The sequence below is a fragment of the Carassius auratus genome, chromosome 16 (genome assembly GCF_003368295.1).
Source record: "Carassius auratus strain Wakin chromosome 16, ASM336829v1, whole genome shotgun sequence".
NCBI classification, from domain to species: Eukaryota; Metazoa; Chordata; class Actinopteri; order Cypriniformes; family Cyprinidae; genus Carassius; species Carassius auratus.
Window position 1 is genome coordinate 10893297 of NC_039258.1, and position 19374 is coordinate 10912670.

At 38.0% G+C, this 19374-nt stretch overlaps 1 protein-coding gene across 2 annotated transcripts; it reads left to right on the top strand.

Moving 5' to 3' along the window:
* The first annotated feature begins 758 nt into the window (after positions 1-758).
* On the top strand, positions 759-18930 carry bcan (brevican). Of its 2 annotated transcripts, none has more exons than XM_026284036.1 (14): positions 759-969; positions 6973-7055; positions 7266-7646; positions 8193-8367; positions 8690-8817; positions 8972-9265; positions 10753-12141; positions 12850-13860; positions 15331-15438; positions 15726-15884; positions 16987-17069; positions 17216-17360; positions 17439-17621; positions 17715-18930. In XM_026284036.1, exons 1-14 carry the CDS (start codon positions 965-967, stop codon positions 17840-17842), a joined length of 4272 nt encoding a protein of 1423 aa, XP_026139821.1. In that variant the 5' UTR covers positions 759-964; the 3' UTR covers positions 17843-18930. The 2 variants fall into 2 exon arrangements, with proteins under 2 accessions (XP_026139821.1, XP_026139822.1); XM_026284037.1 differs by lacking the exon at positions 759-969 and adding an exon at positions 6759-6882.
* The last annotated feature ends 444 nt before the right edge of the window (positions 18931-19374 follow it).

Below are 19374 nucleotides of genomic sequence, written 5' to 3' on the forward strand. Positions count from 1 at the left end.
CCCAAAGAACCTTTCAGTGAACAGTTCTTAAAAGAACCATTTTTCTTAGTTAGAAGACTGTAGCGAACCTTTTGTGGATTGAAAAGCTGGATGGTATAGGTTGTTTGTGGGATGACTGCTGCCAAAATAACCTTTATTTTTAAGTGTTAATGTTGATCATGGAAATTTTAATTTTAAACAATATTAAATCCATTCAATCTTGTCTCACGTAATTATGTTTAGAATTTATTTATGAGATACGATTCATTTGAATTATTTTACAGTCTGTACATTTTTGTTTGTGTGTTTTACTCGTGAGTCAATTTGATCTTTGCTTGACCATATAGACATCGCAGCTGTCTTCACCTCGAAAGGTTTTAATCATTTAATGCCTTAACAAAATCAATAAATGTCGGGTTTCCCTATAACATTTTCCCAAAATTTGATCCAGAAATGAACTCAAAGGACGCATGGAACTAAGCCCAACACATCGCTCTTTTTTGTTCTTTTAAGCATGGCAAGCATAAAACCTGCACGCTTCTCGCGAGTGCTCGTATCAAATGAATTCTCAGTCACTTGTCATTTTGAAACAGTATTACGCTCGTTACCTATGGGTCTACCATATGTTTATAGAACAATATCAGGACAACGAACAACATTTCGGGTCAATTAATATAGTAATCTTCTCGCTCTCGCCCTCTCTCTCTCTCTCTCTCAACTAGAACAGTTTAACTTTTCCTCCGTCCCTTCCCACTTTTTTCATTGTGCCAGAGACAAATAGGAAAATGAACCCTGTTGGTTAAAGAGAGTGGGTTGATCTCAGATCCTTCCTGCTCTTTTATTCCTCCGCTCTCTGTCATCCTCTCTCTCTTTCTTCTCCTCCTCTGGACGAACTCACAGCATCCATCATCTCCAGCCTGCACTCTATGAGACTCTATACAATCCTTCATCTGCACGAGGGCTTTTCAAGAAGAATCCAAGAATAATGAGGTATGTGGCTTTAAATGCATTTAAATTGCCTATAATGATTCTGTAAAAGGAGTTGCAATTTAGCACATTTATTTTATGGCTTTTGGATTTAGACTTTTTGGGCATAATTTTAGGGTTAGTGAATGCTGATTATGCAGAAGATTTTCTGCCTTGTACATTTTTAAGTTTCAGAGCACAGCAGGAGATGTTATGGAGGACATTACTGTGCTGAATATGCATGTTGCATCAGCCTTTGTGAATTGGCACAGACTTTTATGCAGAGTACTATCCATTCAGATTATTACTATAAAAACATTTAATAATTGGTCTTGGATTTTTTTTTGTGAAACTAAAAATGCTCTCCTTTGGCATCAGGCTGCATTAATTATTTTTATTTATTTATTTTATTGATTTATTTATTTTTTGGCTGTAAATGGTTCTTTGGATATTAAAAAGTTCTTAATGTTACATTAAAGGCTCTTCAGAGCAGTAACTGGAGCATAAAATATATATATATATATATTTTTTTTTTTCTCTTATTTTTTTTAATGGGACTAAAAAGGCTCTCTTATGACATCAGGCATCAGACTGTAAAGCCCTTTTCATGTGGATCTGTTATTGCTCAGAGCTTATCTATTCTTGGATCCATGTACTGAGAATTAATTTTAGAATTTATTTAGAATGCATTTGAAAGGTTGTCAGATTTGGATGGTGCATAAGTGCTTTACACAGCCTGAGCCTTCAAAGAGAAGACACCTGTTCTTGACATTTCTAAATGAATGCGTGTTCTATATGCATGAGCAGAAACTGAGACTGCATTTAAATTTGCAGCAGGCTTAGCAAACACTCAACCTGTAATCATTTATTTTTATCTCATTACCTAAATATGCAATTACTGCACAAAAATGGCCAGTTATTTAACTCTGAAAATAATACTTTACAGATTACTGAGTGTTGAAAAGGTTTGGTAATGTAAGAACTGAACACCACTTCAATTCCAGGATCTATTCTTGTACTTGTGTTGGAATTGAATTGGTGAAAACAAAATAATGTTAGTGTGCTGAGTTTAGCTCTTCTTAATATTGCACCTGAGACTAAAGGCTTTGTAGACACAAATATTAGAGGTTTTTGCACAAGTGGGGAAAAGATGTCTACAACACACCTGCTGGATGATTTTGCTTTGTGGTACAAACTATGCAAAAATCCAGGTGCCAAATGTAGTATGAGAGACATGATTCATGAATACCTCTTTGGTCTACATCTGCAGTTATTCCAATGCTCATCTGAGTCAACTTAATTCTGTTGAGACATTAAGTGTTAATGTCTGCAGTGTGTTTTCAGCTGTAAAATTGCAACACATTATTGGCTGTATAGTGCCACAGTAACCATTCATCTTCACAGTGGCTAAGATTGTTTCTAAACCCATCGCTCAAATAGGTGTAGCAGAGCAGAAGTAAGTCGAATGTGTGAGTGTTTTCCAAGCAGTTATAAGATAAAGATCCTTCATATCATCTGACTGATTAAGTTTAACTGATAAGAGGCATCCACACATCTTATCTCCTGCCGCTTTTCTTTAGGGATGCCTTCACTTACATTTAGTAGCTGTTGTGGAATAAAAGAAACTATTTGGTCATTTCCTCTCAGATTAATTAGGTGTCTTTTCTTTCAATCACTACTACCAAAATACTTGCACGAACCCCTTCAGGACACATCTGACCTAATTTAACTGTACAGCAGTCATCTCCAGTCCTGATCACCCCAGTGAAAAGATTAAAGGGTCTCTTATAAATTTAATACTTAATACCAAATAATTGGCTGCATTAAATCAATAAGTCAACAAGATCAATAGTAACAGTGAAAATTATTTATAATGGAATAATTGAATTTCATATAAATCCTATTCTTTTGAAACTTCTATTTATTAAATAATCCTGAAAAAAAGTATCACGATTTCCAAATATATATATTATATTATGTTATATTGTAATTTTTTTAAATATTTTATAGCATGCTTTTTCACTTTCTTTTTTCATTTACCAACCCCAAACATTTGAACAGTAGTTTATCCTGCATTTATTTTATTTTTTTATATTTTTCCTTCCCATAGAAGGGAAAGAAATACTATAGAAGTCAATGGGGACCATCAACTGCCTGATTACCAGCGTTCTTCAAAATATCATCTTTTAAAAACTCATACAGGGTTGGAACAACATGAGGCTGAGAAAATGATGATAATATTTTAATTTATGGGTGAACTATTCCTTTAATGAGTCAAGTTGTTTGCACGTGACTTCAATTTGTATATTATATTATATATTATAGATTTTGTACATAGATATTTATATAGATTTATGCATATGCGTTAATGGTTATATACAGTGTACAATGTTGTCATTGATAAGGCTGTTAGGTTGAGTCCATTATTCAGATCCGCTCTCTACAGGTTCTTACAGAGCTCAGAGAATGGCTGTATGCTTGGCTAGCCAGATCTACCACAGGCTGCTTGGCTAATAACACCTCAGACCTCTGCAGCATGGATGAATTATCCTCTCTGTCTCTCTCTGTGTGAGTTCCGGACGGTCTGTGTTTCTGAGGACAGTGCTGGTTGCCCCTGGTGATGGACCAAGTCACAGAGAGTCATGCGAGGTTAGAAAGGCCTTGAATTCGAAGGTGGTTGTGGCACTGAAAGAGAAGAAAGACCAAGGGAAGAGTCCATGACCAAGCAGACAGACAACGCAGAGAAAAGTCAAGGAAAAAACATGGGGAAAATGCAAAACAGAGCAGCATTCCACAGTGAATGATGTGCGTGGGAAAGTTTTTCTGCTTTCTTTTACCATCCCTTGTCTGTCTGAGAGTCTATCCATTGAAATAACTAATCTAAAACCAAGTCTTCAGCGAAAAAATACTGAGCTTCTTTCTTATAGGGTCGGTAAAATCACTGCTGTGATGTAAGTGAAATAGATCGCCTCCTTCTCCATTTCCCTTCAAAATGAAGTCATTCTGTATTCCAGACAGCAGGCGTCCGTGGAGATGCCTGCCTAAGCACTCTTGAGGTTGCTGGGCCCCGTCCTCCATGTTTGCCCTTACAGCAATTTGGCTTTACTTTTGGCTTATGGAAATGTGGCTGCGTCTGTTGTAATGTTCTGAAGAACAGGATACAAGATAAGCAGAGAGACCGATCAAATACTTGCGGATACTTGCAGTTAAACAGCAAGGCAGCTTTGTTTAGTCTTCTCAGTATTATAGCTCATGATGTTTTCCATCTGAAAACTGTCACAAAAATATTTGCTTCAATCTTTAATTTTGGAGAAGACCAAGTGCACTTTTAGATGAGGTACAGTGAATGTGCAAACACACCCTATTCTCCATGGCAGTAGTCTTTAACATGCATTTGTATATCCAGCTTCAGGTCAACCAGTTCATGCCAGTTTCCATCCCTCTCTCTCTCTTTCTCTCTTTTCCTCTTAGGCAAACCGTTTCCATGTACCCATTACTCTCCATCACTAAAAAATGCACCATAGCGTCAGAACGTCCTGCTCTGGTGCGTCTGAGGCTTTTGTGCCCTGAATTCTGCTTTTGCTGGGCTTTGTAGTTCCTGTCTTGTACTTACAGTAAACCACTTCTGTTAGACCTCTGGATCAGAGCTTAATGGGCCATATCTTTGGTAAACTTCCTTCTAAAATTGAAAACGGGAGAGAAAGGTTACATCAAGGAAGTGTACTGAATTGTTGCTTTTCTGAGAAATCACAGTTTTTTGTTTTGTTTTTGTTTTAATGTACTGAAAAAAAATTCTGATTTCTTTTTAAATATATATTCTTTATTTTGTATTACCTTATTTTATCAATGTTGAAAATGAGTGCTGTGCTGCTTCATATGTTTGTGGAAACTGTGAAATTATTTTCAGGATCACTGATCATTAATAGAATGTTTAGTAAACAGTATTTATTAGAAATCATTTGTAGCATTACAAATGTCTTCACTGTCACTTTGTTGTGAATGGTAATACATGGGAGTTTACATGTCCAGATGTCCAAACCCAGGTCAGTGGTACACAGATGAATTGTTCAGAAGACAAAAACTCCTGTACCAATGCACTTCCTTGTTTGTTTCGTTGATTAAAACTCACATTCCATCAGTAAATTTCCATTTCATCAGTCTGCGCTCTATTAGGTAACATTACACATCAAGAATGAGGGTCTTTCTTTAGGGATTGTAGTCTGTAATTTCACGTCTGGTTGGTTGTAAAAGATTTCATATAAACAGAGAAGAGTTACAATTAGATACTTAAATGAACCCTAATTTTACACAGTCATCATAGTAAACATCCTGTTGTTAAAATAACTTAAAGTCAATGATATGTTATCATGTTAAACTGATGCAATCAACTCATTACCTTCCACTTCATTTAAATGGTGCCTGGACTCCTGCTTGAACATTGCTTGTGTAGTGTTGCTAAAACGTACTCTGATTTTTTATCCGGGTTTTAAAATGTCACAGGGATATTTAAAATGGTTAGAATCACTGGACCATTGTTATGTCTACTTGCTTTTCTGGCTCACTCTTTGAGGCATGACTATTCAGTTCATTCGGTCTTCACAAACAGTATTTCAGTGGATCTAGCAGGTGGTCTTTTATATATTTATTTCAGCCTGTCTCACTTAGAAACCATCTAGCCGCTAAAAACATTTCCTTTCACTGGGCCGTTTAGCTAAACACAGTCTATATTGTGCTCTGTGTGTAGTTTAAGGCCTGCACAGAGACAGGTGCATAAAGATGACCCTAGTGGAGATGGATTTACTGGTAGAGATACTCATGTTTAGAAAAGGGTATTAGTCTGTTCGGTGACTTGTCAGAATTCTGAGCACATACAAGAGCTCCCAAAGACTCCAAAGATCTGAATCATGCCAGCTGGACGTAGCACAGGGTTGCCAAATCCTCTTTCTGGGAAGCTCTTGAGATTCAGAAAGGCTGGTGAAAATGCAAAACCACACATACAGTTAAGTAAAACAAATAAAAATGTTATTCAATGCAAATTATAAGTCTGCAAAGTCTCATGGTTTAAAGAATAGACACACCCTCTAAAGACTGTGCTGTGGGTCTGCAGTGAAAATTAGTTTACTGCGCTGTTTGAGCATTTTGTTGGTTTTTTCTAAAGAACTGCAGGCAAGCCTTTCTGCTTTGTTCCATTCAGTCACATGCCTTTAAAACCAGGGTTTTCAGCGAGAGGTCTACAAAAGGGATCTGTGGAGTAGATTATTAAATATATATAAATATACATAAAATCTTCTTTAAAAGTGTTAAATACTGTTAATTGGTTTACCTATGTATGCCCTAAATATATTCTTATGGGACAGTTCCTATAGCTGTATTGTTAATCATTTTTTCTTTTTCATCATTCATTTCTTCTTTTTTCTTTTTGGGGGGGGGGGGGGTACACATAAATAAATAAAACTGTAAATATAACCATACAGTTTTTACATTATGTCACGGTTCTAATAAATGAAAGTCTTTATAAAATATTATCAAAATATATTCCTCTTGGCAGGGGGATCCTGGTCCTTAAAAGGCTGAGAACCCCTTTTTAAAACATTTTTCTTTTCTTCATTTGAAGAGATTAAAAACCACCCAATTCAGTGCCTTAATGCCTATTAATAACAAGCTGTTAACTGTCAACTGATTTTAGAAGGCTCAAAAAATGCTCAGTGAGTGTGAATTCTCACAATCTGGCAACAGCAGAGGCACAAAGAACTTTCTCTCCCTCTTTCTCATTTCCTCGCTTTCTCACACAAGCCAGTGTGTCATTTTCCCCAATGAATATCCATGAACTTACACTGGAACAGAATGCAGTTAAATTAAATGACATAAATGAGCTAAATTGCTATTCTGGAAATAAATGTTTGCGTCTTTCATTTCAACACAAGGGCTTATGTTGTGGTATGTCACAGTTCCACTTGACTTTTACAATGCTGTTCTTTGACTTTGTTTCTATATATTGTCTCACTCTCTCCCTCTGTTCGGTCTCAGATCAGCGATGTTCCTGCATGTACTGCTGCGTGCCATCTGCCTCTTCGTCTTGTCATCTTCTGCCATCCTCAGTCCTGCAGCAGGTGTGTCTCACCTCTACTGTTCAACACACAAGATATAATTAATTATGAATAACAGTAAAGGTCATAGAAAGCTCTTCGAGTCGAGTTAAAGTGTGTGGTTTATTTTTATTGCCCAAGTGAATGCACACATCGGATATAAAAAAATCCAGTTCAGTTCAGTATTAAACTGTCAGTTGATTAGTATCCCAATCATTATTGTCTTTACCTCAGATGAGACCACATTCTTACAAGTGACCATTCCAGATAGCCCCCCAGTGTCTGCCATCTTGGGGGGCTCCTTGACTCTGCCCTGCTTGGTGAGTCTCTCCCGGACCCCATCTTTCGGTCGACATGCTGTACTGACTCAGCCACGAGTCAAATGGAGCTTTCTTTCATCAAACAAAGAGACAGAGATCTTAGTGGCCCGTGGTGAGAGGGTAAAGGTGAGTGAGTTGTATAAAGGCAGGGCATCGCTGCTGAATTATGCTGCCTCTTCAGCTGATCTCACCCTCAGACTGGAGGAACTGATGCACAACGATACAGGCTTCTACCGCTGTGAAGTCCAGCACGGCTTGGAGGATGCTCATGACCAGGCCCAAGTCAAAGTAAAAGGTGATTATTATGTAAAATACTTTGAATGCAAAGATCACAGTAGCAATCCCAGATTGTCTTGCCATATTTATTCAACACTGTTTGGCATACACATGTGCTACCGTTCAAATGTTTGGGATTCAAACTTTTTGGAAGGATTTCAATATGTTTTTTATAAATCTTTACCAAGGCTGCATTTATCAATGTATTTATTATTAATTTACAATAAAATGTGTTATATTGAGAAATTCAATGTTTCAATAATCTGTCAATAATTTCTTGAGTTCCAGTCGAACGTATTTTATATATTTAATGTAATTTATTCTTGCCATTTTCAGCGGCAACTACTCAGTTAAGTGTCACATGATCCTTTAGAAATTATTCTTATATCCTGATTTGGGGCTCAAGAAATATATTATTGTTGAAAGTGACCGTTTTGACCGTTTTGTTCAAAAGCAGTTGTTTTAATGAGACACATTTATTCCAGACTAGAAAATGGCAAATAATACTTCATAACAGTTCAAAAACTATGATATGTGAGAACAGTAACATGCTGTGTGTTCTTAGGTGTCGTCTTCCATTATCGCAATACCTCAAGTCGCTATGCCTTCACTTTTGATGAGGCCAAAGATGCGTGTGAATATATTGGAGCTCAGATTGCTTCTCCAGAACAGCTGCTGGCTGCGTACCGCAGTGGTTATGAACAGTGTGACGCTGGCTGGCTTTCTGATCGCTCCGTTAGGTGAGTGGACAGACTACTGAGCATTTCCTATATATACTTGCAGTAAATGTGATGCAGACAACTTTCTAGGTAGTACCAATTTGTCTATTCACACGTAAAGCAACAATATCACAGTGTGTCAGAACTTTGGAATCGATTTCTGGACAGGGGATGTAGCTAAATATGGTCTTTTTGCAGTGATTAGGATATAAAAACAAAACAAGTAATAAAAAAAAAATTTAATGGTTAACGGGGTTAAGCTTAGTTGAGTTTTATTAATAACAAAAATACATATCTTAAGGATTCATTAAAATGTTTTTATACTATCCCTATGTCTTCTTAGATACCCAATCCAGATGCCACGTGAAGGGTGTTTTGGAGACATGGATGGATTACCAGGCGTTCGAAACTATGGCATGGTGGATAATGATGAACTATATGATGTGTACTGCTATGTGGAAAACATTCATGGTAAGCCACTCCCATACCATTGCTAATATTATACTCTACCAAACTACTGGTATTGGCAAGCAGTCCATATTCAAAGACTCTGGAGGTTTACTATGACTTGTTTGTGATTGTCAGAAAAAATTGGTTGTTCAATCATTGATGTAACTGTTTTTAGGAGAGGTTTTTCATGGGTCATCCCAACAGCGCTTCAACTTGTCGGAAGCGAAGACATACTGTGAGCAGCAGGGAGCTCAGCTAGCCACAACTGGCCAACTGTATGCCGCCTGGAATGATGGTCTGAACCACTGCAGTCCTGGCTGGCTTGCTGATGGAAGCGTTCGGTACCCCATTGTGACCCCTCGTGAACGGTGTGGGGGTTCTGAACCTGGTGTCAAGACAGTTTATCGTTTTACCAATCAAACGGGATTCCCCGAACCACAAACTCAGCATGACGCTTACTGCTTCAGAGGTATTTACAGTTATTCACAAAACTTTCTTAAGGTGCAAAGGAGAGTCCAGGGATGCCCAAGGGGGTCTGTGATAAAATTTGAGGGGGGGGGGTCATTTTTAGGGCTGAGTTCTTAAGATGTGATAATATTTTTCATACACTATATTAATTAATTTTTAACATGAAAGAAAGGGAGTCCCTCCCGGTGATATCACTGGGATCCTTGGCATCAAAAAGTTTGAAAACTTCTGACCTATACTATCAATCCCATACAATCTTAAAAGGATATAAATAACCCAAAAATGAAAAATCTCTCGTCAATTACTCGCCCTCATGTAGTTCCAAACCTGTAAGACCTTTGTTCATCTTCAGAAAATAAATTAAGATATTTTGATTAGGGCTGTGCAATTAATCACATACACTTGTCATGCGCATCTCGTCAGTAAAGCAGGTCCTTTGATTAGTAAATCTCCATCGGCTACTTTCAGATTGAGCTGCATTCACCATACAGAGCCACAGTTCACTGACAATAAGGCAATAATGTTTTTTAATCGCAAATTAATCACATTTGATTTCGAGCGCAATATCGCTTGTCAGTGAACTACGGCTCTGTGTAATGAATGCTGCTCAATCTGAAAGCAGGTGATGGTGATTTACTATTAATAATAATAATAATAATAATTCATTACATTTATATAGCGCTTTTCTAGGCACTCAAAGCGCTTACATAGTCAGGGGGTATCTCCTCATCCACCACCAGTGTGCAGCATCCACCTGGATGATGCGACGGCAGCCATAGTGTGCCAGAACGCCCACCACACACCAGCTTATTGGTGGAGAGGAGACGGAGTGATGAAGCCAATCAGCAGATATGGGGATTGTTAGGAGGCCATGATGGTAGGAGGCCAATGGGCGAATCACGGGACTGACTTTATTGACGAGATGTGCGTGACGAATACGATTAATTGCACAGCCCTAATTTTTGTGTAATACAAGAGGTTTCTGACCCTCCATAGACAGCAACAGAACTACCGTGTTCAAGGTCCAGAATTGTAGCAAGGATATTGTTAAAATAATCCATGTGACATCATGTGTGTGCATTCCTCTGCATTTATACAAGGCACATCTTGGTTCTACATCAGAATGCCGAATCCTGCATTGGCAGCACCACTTGCATATGTCATGGTACTATCATGAATGGCAGTGGCAGAGACTGACACAGAAGAGAGGAAATTGTTGAATAAAGTCATTATTTTTGTTTTATGTGCAGACAAAATGTATTCTCGTAGCTTGATAAAATTAAGATTGAACCACTGATGTCACATGAACTATTTACTAACAATTTCCTAACTACCTTGCTGGGCCTTGAGTGTGGAAATTATGTTGGTCTTTCGGGTGTAGAACGTCATGAGGGTGAGTAGTTTATTACTGAATTTTTTTGGGGGGTGGGGGGTGAACTATCCCTTTAACCTTTAGTTAATGGTATCTTTAATATTCTTCCTCTGCAGCTAACAGCAACTCTCAGACAGTCTCACCTAGAGATCATATGGCGACAGAGCCAGAGGACACCGAGGAACATATTGTGACTTTAGCAGATCCTGAAGAGGAGTATAGTGTGGATCAGATCACTCAACAGTCAGAAAATGAAGTACAGGGGGCTGTTGAGTCCTTCTCCATTTACAGCACACAGACTACTTCACAACCAGAGGAACACAACCACAGCACAAGACAGGAGGCTGTTGAGTCTTTCTCCATTTACAGCACACAGACTACTTCACAACCAGAGGAACACAACCACAGCACAAGACAGGAGGCTGTTGAGTCTTTCTCCATTTACAGCACACAGACTACTTCACAACCAGAGGAACACAACCACAGCACAAGACAGGAGGCTGTTGAGTCTTTCTCCATTTACAGCACACAGACTACTTCACAACCAGAGGAACACAACCACAGCACAAGACAGGGGGCTGTTGAGTCTTTCTCCATTTACAGCACACAGACTACTTCACAACCAGAGGAACACAACCACAGCACAAGACAGGGGGCTTTTGAGTCTTTCTCCATTTACAGCACACAGACTACTTCACAACCAGAGGAACACAACCACACCACAAGCTCTCAGTTAGATGAAGATAGCACCTATAGAGACTCCACCATCCCAACCAGCACAGAGAGATATCTTGAGTCCACTGAGGTCACCTGGCAAAAAATTGAGTCTGTTCCAGAGATTTACATAGATCCAAAACACATCGATTTCACACAAAAAGGAGAACCAGATATAAAAGCTTCAGCAGTTGATGGTGTTAAAAGCAGCAATCATAGACACTACCAACCAATGCCAGATACCAACCTACAGCCGGGAGAGCCCATTGATGTCATCCCACCTACAGAGGCTCAGCCTGAGACTACAGAGGGAACGTCCTCTCAACCGAAGGAGATAAATGGGTCCAAACACTTCCAACCCATGCCTGAAACCAACCTAGAGGATGAGGATAAAGATCATGTGACTAGTGAGATATCCGTGACCACTGAGGATACTACACTGGAATATGACTTAAGCAAAGTCACCACAACTCAGCGTTCTTCAGTTAAGTCAAGTCCCTCAACATACCTACCTGAAGGTGCTACAGTAGAAGACAATGCAGGAAATATCACAGAAACTCCAGAGCCGGATGAAGACTGGGGTCTTTTTACACACACAACTCAGTCCACATCAACAAGCGCATCCAGCACTGAAGGTTGGTTGGAGGGTTCAGGTGAGGATTTGACCTTGTTTTTCACGGAAAAGGCCGAACATCTGGTCACCTCGCATAAATCAGAGACATATGGAGCTTCAGCACCTGAGACTATGACAGAGAGCTTCTCATTAACACATCTGAACAGTATTAGCCCAAGTAAGTAAAAAGAAACAATATGCTTATACAGTGTATCAGCAAATAATAATTTAGTGAGCTTTTTAATAACCAAAAATTTACCAAAATGCATGCCATTTAGAACTGAATTGAGAATGCCTTTTAAATGGTTTAATTTAAAAAGTGGTATTTAAATTAATTCAAAGAGATATGTATTTAAGGTATTAAGTTTTAGGTAACAGCCTTGAACCTTGAAGGTGTTTAGGCTTTACAGAATGAGAGAATGATTTAAACGATGGTTGAATGGATAGATAGAGAAAAACTGTAAATAATACAGTAAATAAAACAGGGTCAAACTTTATTTTAATGCCCAATTCTCACCATTAACAAACCATTAACTACGAGTTTTGCCTCAATAAACTCCTAATTTGCTGCTTTGTAATAGTTAGTAAGGTAGCTGTTTAATTAAGATATGGGGTAGGATTAGGGATGCAGAATATGGTCATACAGAATACGTGCTTAATAAGCATTAACAAACTGCCAATATGTTAACAGTAGGCATGCTAATAAGCAACTAGTTAATAGTGAGATGAACTAGTTAACTGGTCCCTATACTAAAGTGTTACCAAATTATGAGTAAATTGCCAAAGATAACAGTTGGTGATTTACAGTTTAAGAAAATTCCATATCCTGCTCATGTTTTGCCTTATAAATGACAATGAAATCATTGTTTGATTTATTCACTTGCAGCTTTTACACCCAGACATGAAGACACTTCTGCAGACCATCACGATGCTGAGGAGATCTCAACTGAGACCCTTCTTGTGTCTCTTGGTGCAGTTGATAATGCCAGTGATTATTCGACCGTGAGCACGTCACAGAAGGAGCCTGAATCTTCTGAAAGTTCTGGCGATCATGATGACATCCTGCCAGTCACACTTTTGACCACCCCAATGCCTCACCTGTTGGGAACATCAACCACACATGGGCCTGTACAGGTAGAATTCAATTCTCCACAGGAAATGGAAGGTGTCCCCTCTGAAAGCACAACTCCATCTGGCCTTGGGATAGTAGAAGAAGAATTTGATAAAGTGGAGCAGGATGGGCTTGGAGAGGAACCTAATCAACGAATCGCCACATCCACTGAGCTTTATAAGTCTACTGTAAATTTTAGCATTGATGGCAGTGATGAGGAAGAGTCTTCCGGAGAAAGAGAACCTTCAGGAAACAGGTCTTCAGTTATTAATTATCCATACTCAGATGTGGCCATCATCACTCCCTCTAATCTGACAAATATGCAAGACCTTAATGAAACAAATAGTGAGGATGATGATGATGATGTTGATGATGATAATCAGGCCAGCACTGTGGAATCCATGAAAAGTCTGGAGGTTACATTTCTTCCTCATGGGACCCAAAGTCCCATCTGGCAAAATGTGGCATCATCCACAAACCCAGGAGAGTTCAGAGCAGATGTTGAATTCAGTGGGGACGCAGCACTTACCACAGATGACATCAAGGCCTTAGATGAATCTGACTCCACCATTGCACCCATCAATGAGAAAACAACGCAAACCCAAAAACCATCCACTATGTCAGCCAACAATGAAGACGATGATGACGATGATGATTATGAACTCATGACTAAAGCAAACGCAGACAATACAGAAGATGAGAATTATGTCAAAACCACACCTGAGTCTTCCACTCTACCTGCCAGACCCACACAGAGAGTGCTGGTCAGGACAGGCTACATTTCAGGTAAACATATTGTAGTACATATGTATAGTCTCAATTTCCAGACTGCAATTTATATTTTAAAAACTGCCTGTCCGTCTGTGATTATAGTAGTTCTTTTATTTTACAAGGACAAAAATGAAGAACGTTTTTTTAAGTGAGCATTTAGAAAGAAAACAACTTGCCTAAAATGCATTAAACCCATCCATTTCAAGCTCACACACACAGCAGTGAACACACACCCGGAGAAGTGGGCAGCCATTTGTGAAGTGGCGCCCGGGGAGCAGCTGTGAGCAACTCAGTCATGGTTTTGAGGGGAGAGAGAGTGCTGTACATTCACTCCCCCCACCTACCAGCCCAATACTCAAACTCACAACCTTTGGATTAAGAGTCCAACTCTCTAACCATTAGGCTATGACCTGCCCTCTATTAATGATGAGTGAATGAATAAACTATAGCTAGTACATGTTCAAGCTCCATTTATTTTATTATTTATATACTTTAAATGAAATTTTTTCAGCTTTCATTATAATTTGTTTAATGTTTAGTTATTTTGCATGTTTTGATTATATTTCTATTTAGCTTTAGGTCATTTTAATATTTCAGCTTATTCTATTTCAGATAACTGACAAGACAACATTTTAATTTGTTATGAATTATTTCATCTAATATTTGTATTTATTTCAGCTTCATTTCACATGCCAGTTAAAATAAGTTTTTTTTTTTAGTTTTGGTTAATAACAACACTGCCTTAAACATCTAGGAGTGATAGTACCTACCATCTATTGGTTGTTTAAATTTCTTGCGCAAACCATAAGCTCTCAAAAGGGGGCGCTGTTTCCGTCCAAACACTGCCAGATAACAGCTCTTTAAAATACCTGGTAACTTGATAACTCACATGCTGCACCAACTGATTAGCATGTCTATCAAAGACTGCAGTGCAGACAGAGACAGAAAGAATTTATCCAAAGTAATTAGTTTCAGTCGTGCATAAAGAAAGAGTTTGGCTTAGTGGGGCCATGATGACTAGAAACTGATAACAACTGGAAAGAAAAGGCAACATATCCAGTGCTGCTACAGCATGTTTTACATTTACATTTATCTGACGCTTTTATCCAAAGTAACTTACAATTGCTATATATGTTGCACGCCTCTGGAGCAACTAGGGTTTAAGTGTCTTGCTCAGGAACACATTGGTCTCTCACAGTGGATTCGAACCTGGGACACTCACACCAAAGGCATGTGTCTTATCCACTGCGCCAACACCACCACTTTTATGTAGTTAGAGGTTAACAGAACCAAACAGGGATCAAGATTTCGCCTATTTTTGATTGAGTTGTGGTCCACAAATTATATGCCATACTCTAAGTGTAGCTATTACTGCATAGTTGCAACACTTGCGTTTGTTGAGTATAACCATACTTTACTGTAAACCTTATATTTATGTGCAATATTTTTATAGTAAGCTATAAAAACATGTGAATGGCCTTTTAGATGCATGTCTGGAGAACCCTTGTAAAAATGGAGGCACCTGTGTGGACAGTGGAGCAGGTCACAGGTGTCTCTGTCTGCCAACTTATGGAGGAGACTTTTGCGAGACAGGTGAGTTACATGCATAACTCATTATAGTACTACATTGTAATAACTTTTATACTATTTTTAATTAAATTATATATATATATATATATATATAGAGAGAGAGAGAGAGAGAGAGAGAGAGAGAGAAAGAGAGGTGTGTTTTGTTTGTGTGTGTGTGTGTGTGTGTGTGTTTGTGTTTGTGTGTGCATGTGTGCACGCAATGTTCATATGTTAATAATATACACATTATTTATAGAATTTCTCAACTATACTATACTCAACTATAATTTGTCCAATCTCTCCCCACAAAGATCTAGAGCACTGTGAACCAGACTGGGAAAAGTTCCAAGGGTTTTGTTACAAACATTTTACGAAACGGCAGAAATGGGAGGTGGCAGAGCAGCACTGTCGCATGTGCGGAGGTCACCTGGTCTCTGTTATGTCACCTGAGGAACAGGAGTTTATCAATGGTACGTCTGAACAACCGCATTTTTCTGTTGATCAAATCATTTTGACTTCTTATCGTATGTTAAAATCTTTAACTTGACGGTAGCCTACCTGATTTGATCTTGATGGAATCTGTTTAACAAGGTGTCATAAGACAGGCTGTCAGTCTTTGCAAGTGGCTTTTATTTTTCAGGAACTCAGTAGGTGGCGCAAAAGTGAGTGTCCTGATTAGCGAATTACCATTTTTTAACCAATTATTTTGATTCACTCAGGAACAAACCAAGTGAAGTCTATATTCTTTATGAGTCATTGAATTATGTACTCAACCGATTAATCCACCTTATTTTTCAACATGGAAGTAAGCCGCTTTAACGATTTAGCCGCTGTAGGGAAACAATAAGAAGAATAACAAAGTGCAGTAAACAATAAAACTTTTTGCACTTACAAACCAGTGTGTTCATAATTAAAGTAATACATTAAAATAATAAGGTAAAACATGTTAGTTTGCCATATCAAGCAGCAAAACAAGTTATTTTATACCATTTAAAATAGCAGGAAGTGAATAACACCGGAAGCCCGACATGGCCGTGTCTGCTCTTATAGGAGAAATAAGGTGGATAAAAAAACACTGATTTATTCAGGATAAAAAATCCCATTACAATGTTTACTCAGAGAAGTGAACCTTTTCATTGGTGAAGAGTAATGCCTAAATTGTAATTTAGCTTACTAATACTAACTAAATGTTTTTCAAGTTGTTTATCAGAAAAGCAGTACTCTTGCTCAAAAAAGTGACATTGCTTAAACTAAGTGGCAACTAAGAGGTGTGTCACACTACTGAAGCGTTTTAGCTTACAGTACATAAAGGAATTCATAAAGGACCTGGTTTGTTGACATAACATTGAGAGGCCCTGTATTTTGTTCTGCATTTCTAAACAATCATCAAACCGTTGAAGGGTTTTGAACGTGTTACCTTATTCATGCAACTGAATGAGGGTTGTGTTAAAGGTCCTGTGTATGTTTGTCGTATATGATGCATCTGTGTGTTATACTGGAACTGGAGTCTATGTTGTGTCTTACTGACGGTGTATGCTGGTTCTTTGACATTTTTGTGTTTTCCTTCCTTAGATAAATACAGGGAGTATCAGTGGACGGGTCTCAATGACAAAACCATTGAAGGAGATTTCCACTGGTCAGATGGGAACCCTCTGGTGAGTCTACTGATCTGGCTTTCTGTAAAAACATAAAACATCAAGTGTTTCTTCAAGGGTTTTCCAAACTAGAACTGCAAGGGGTTCTTGACGTAAAAAAAAAAAATACTTGATTATTCCAAACTTGATCTGTCTCTCTGTATCAGTTGTACGAGAACTGGTATCGTGGACAACCAGACAGCTACTTCCTGTCAGGAGAAGATTGTGTTGTCATGGTGTGGTACGATGATGGGCGTTGGAGTGATATCCCTTGTAACTACCAGCTGTCCTACACATGCAAGAAGGGCATTGGTGAGTGCATCACCTTCTGTGGTGGCGCCGGGGCCCAGGAAGAGCAAAAGTTCACCATGGTTTGTTTTTCTTTGGCAGCATTCTGTGGGCAGCCCCCTTTCGTACTGCACACTAAATTGTTTGGACGTCGTCAACTAAAGTATAGGGCCAATTCACAGGTGCGCTACTACTGTGAGCCAGGCTTCATCCAGAGACAAAACCCTATTATCACATGTCAGAGCAATGGACAGTGGGAGGAGCCTAGGATCACTTGCTCACCAGGTGAAAAATATTTTTTGTTGTTGATTGTATTATTTTATTAAGCTATTGAATCCAAATGACTTACAGTGTTCATTTCATGTGTTTTATGCACAGTGGGATCAGCATACTCAAATGGAGAACCGGTAACATGGCCCACAGGTCAGAACAAGGAAATAATCATAGAGGAGACAACAACAAAAACAACAACAAGAGAATATGTGGATATAAAATGGAACTTTTAGAACAAGCACACGACATTCTTTCTCTCTCCTGTTTATCATGTCATCCCTTCGTTTATCCTCCTTAAAAATGTCCATCGATCAGCTCTACAAAGTTCCTTATATAACAGAAATGTTATAAAAAAAATGGTCCCACTTAACTTTTTTTAAAGGGGACTTCCAATTGGATAACAGTTTAAATACACCAAACATTTGTAAAAGGATACTTAAATTAGACTAAAAGGTCATTAATGTTTTTTTTTTCTTCACTCAGCTCTTTTATTTGACCCTTTTCTCTCTCTAGACCTTGACACTGAATTACATTTTGTAATTCTAAGATACCATAAAAGCACACTTGATAAAATGCAACTTCCAAACAAAGCTTGTAACCACTTGGACCAGACACCTGTTCTTTCTTTCTGTCTTTTTTTTTTTTTTTTTTTTTTTTTTTATAAATTATGAGATAAACCTATGAACAAATGCACTAACATCATCTTGTCTGAATCATTTTGTTTTTCATTGTTGTTCTGTAGTGACTAATTATGTCCTCATCAGCAGTATTAATTCTTAAACATTCAGTGTGCTGTGTTTTTCCTCATTTAGAATTGCCAACCAAGACTCAACTTTAGAACCTTTAGGCTAACAATGACACAATTTTAGCATTAACTAACAGGAATTCCTTAATAAAAAATAAAAAAAACAGGAATATTCGTATGCTTGTTGTTGGCTTTAAAGTACTCTGAAAGAAAAAGTTTTAAAAAATCTGTAACCTTTGTGAACTTAATCAAGTCAGTTGAGGCATATCAACCCATCCTTTGTGTTGATGTTGGGTCAGCAAAGCTTTATGAAGCAGGGAAAATTCCTTATGAACTCCACAAAATTCTGTGACTCGGTGCTCAGTTTTTCAGGTCTGTATTGTACTCTGGAGGATGGCCATTTCCAGAAGACTACTATCAAGTTTCATTTGATTCAGTGATGCATCACTAACAAAACCATATTTTAGTTTTTGATGGCCTGAAACCAGGGCATATTTTATCACTCTAGAAACATGAAATGAATGACATTCCAAGCAATCAGAGCAATCACAATAAAATAGTTATCACAATAAGAAATGTTTGTGAATTTTCTTGAATATGTGTGTATGCATGTGTTATTAAGAATTAGTTTAACAAAGCTGTGGTTAATATTCTAACAGGTATCTAGTAGTGTGCCTGTGATTTGTGAGGCACTTTGAAATTAATATTTTATGGGAATTTGTTTTGTAAGTTGATTACTGTTTTCTGTTGTTTGGAACACGGTGCATGTGTATGTAATTATACTGCAAGTGCATTTTAGGTTTAAGATTGTCACCAAAAAAAGGTATTTAAATACAGATTTCATATTTTCATTTGTAATTTTATTCACTCATTTTACAATCTTACTATTTTGTTCATTGAGGGTGTTAAAATAAATCAATAAGGCACCATGCAGTATATTGTGCGAAACAATGTAACATTTAAGATAATCTGATCCCTTTAAATTTATAAAGAAAAGCAACACAAAGTTCACCTCTCTTT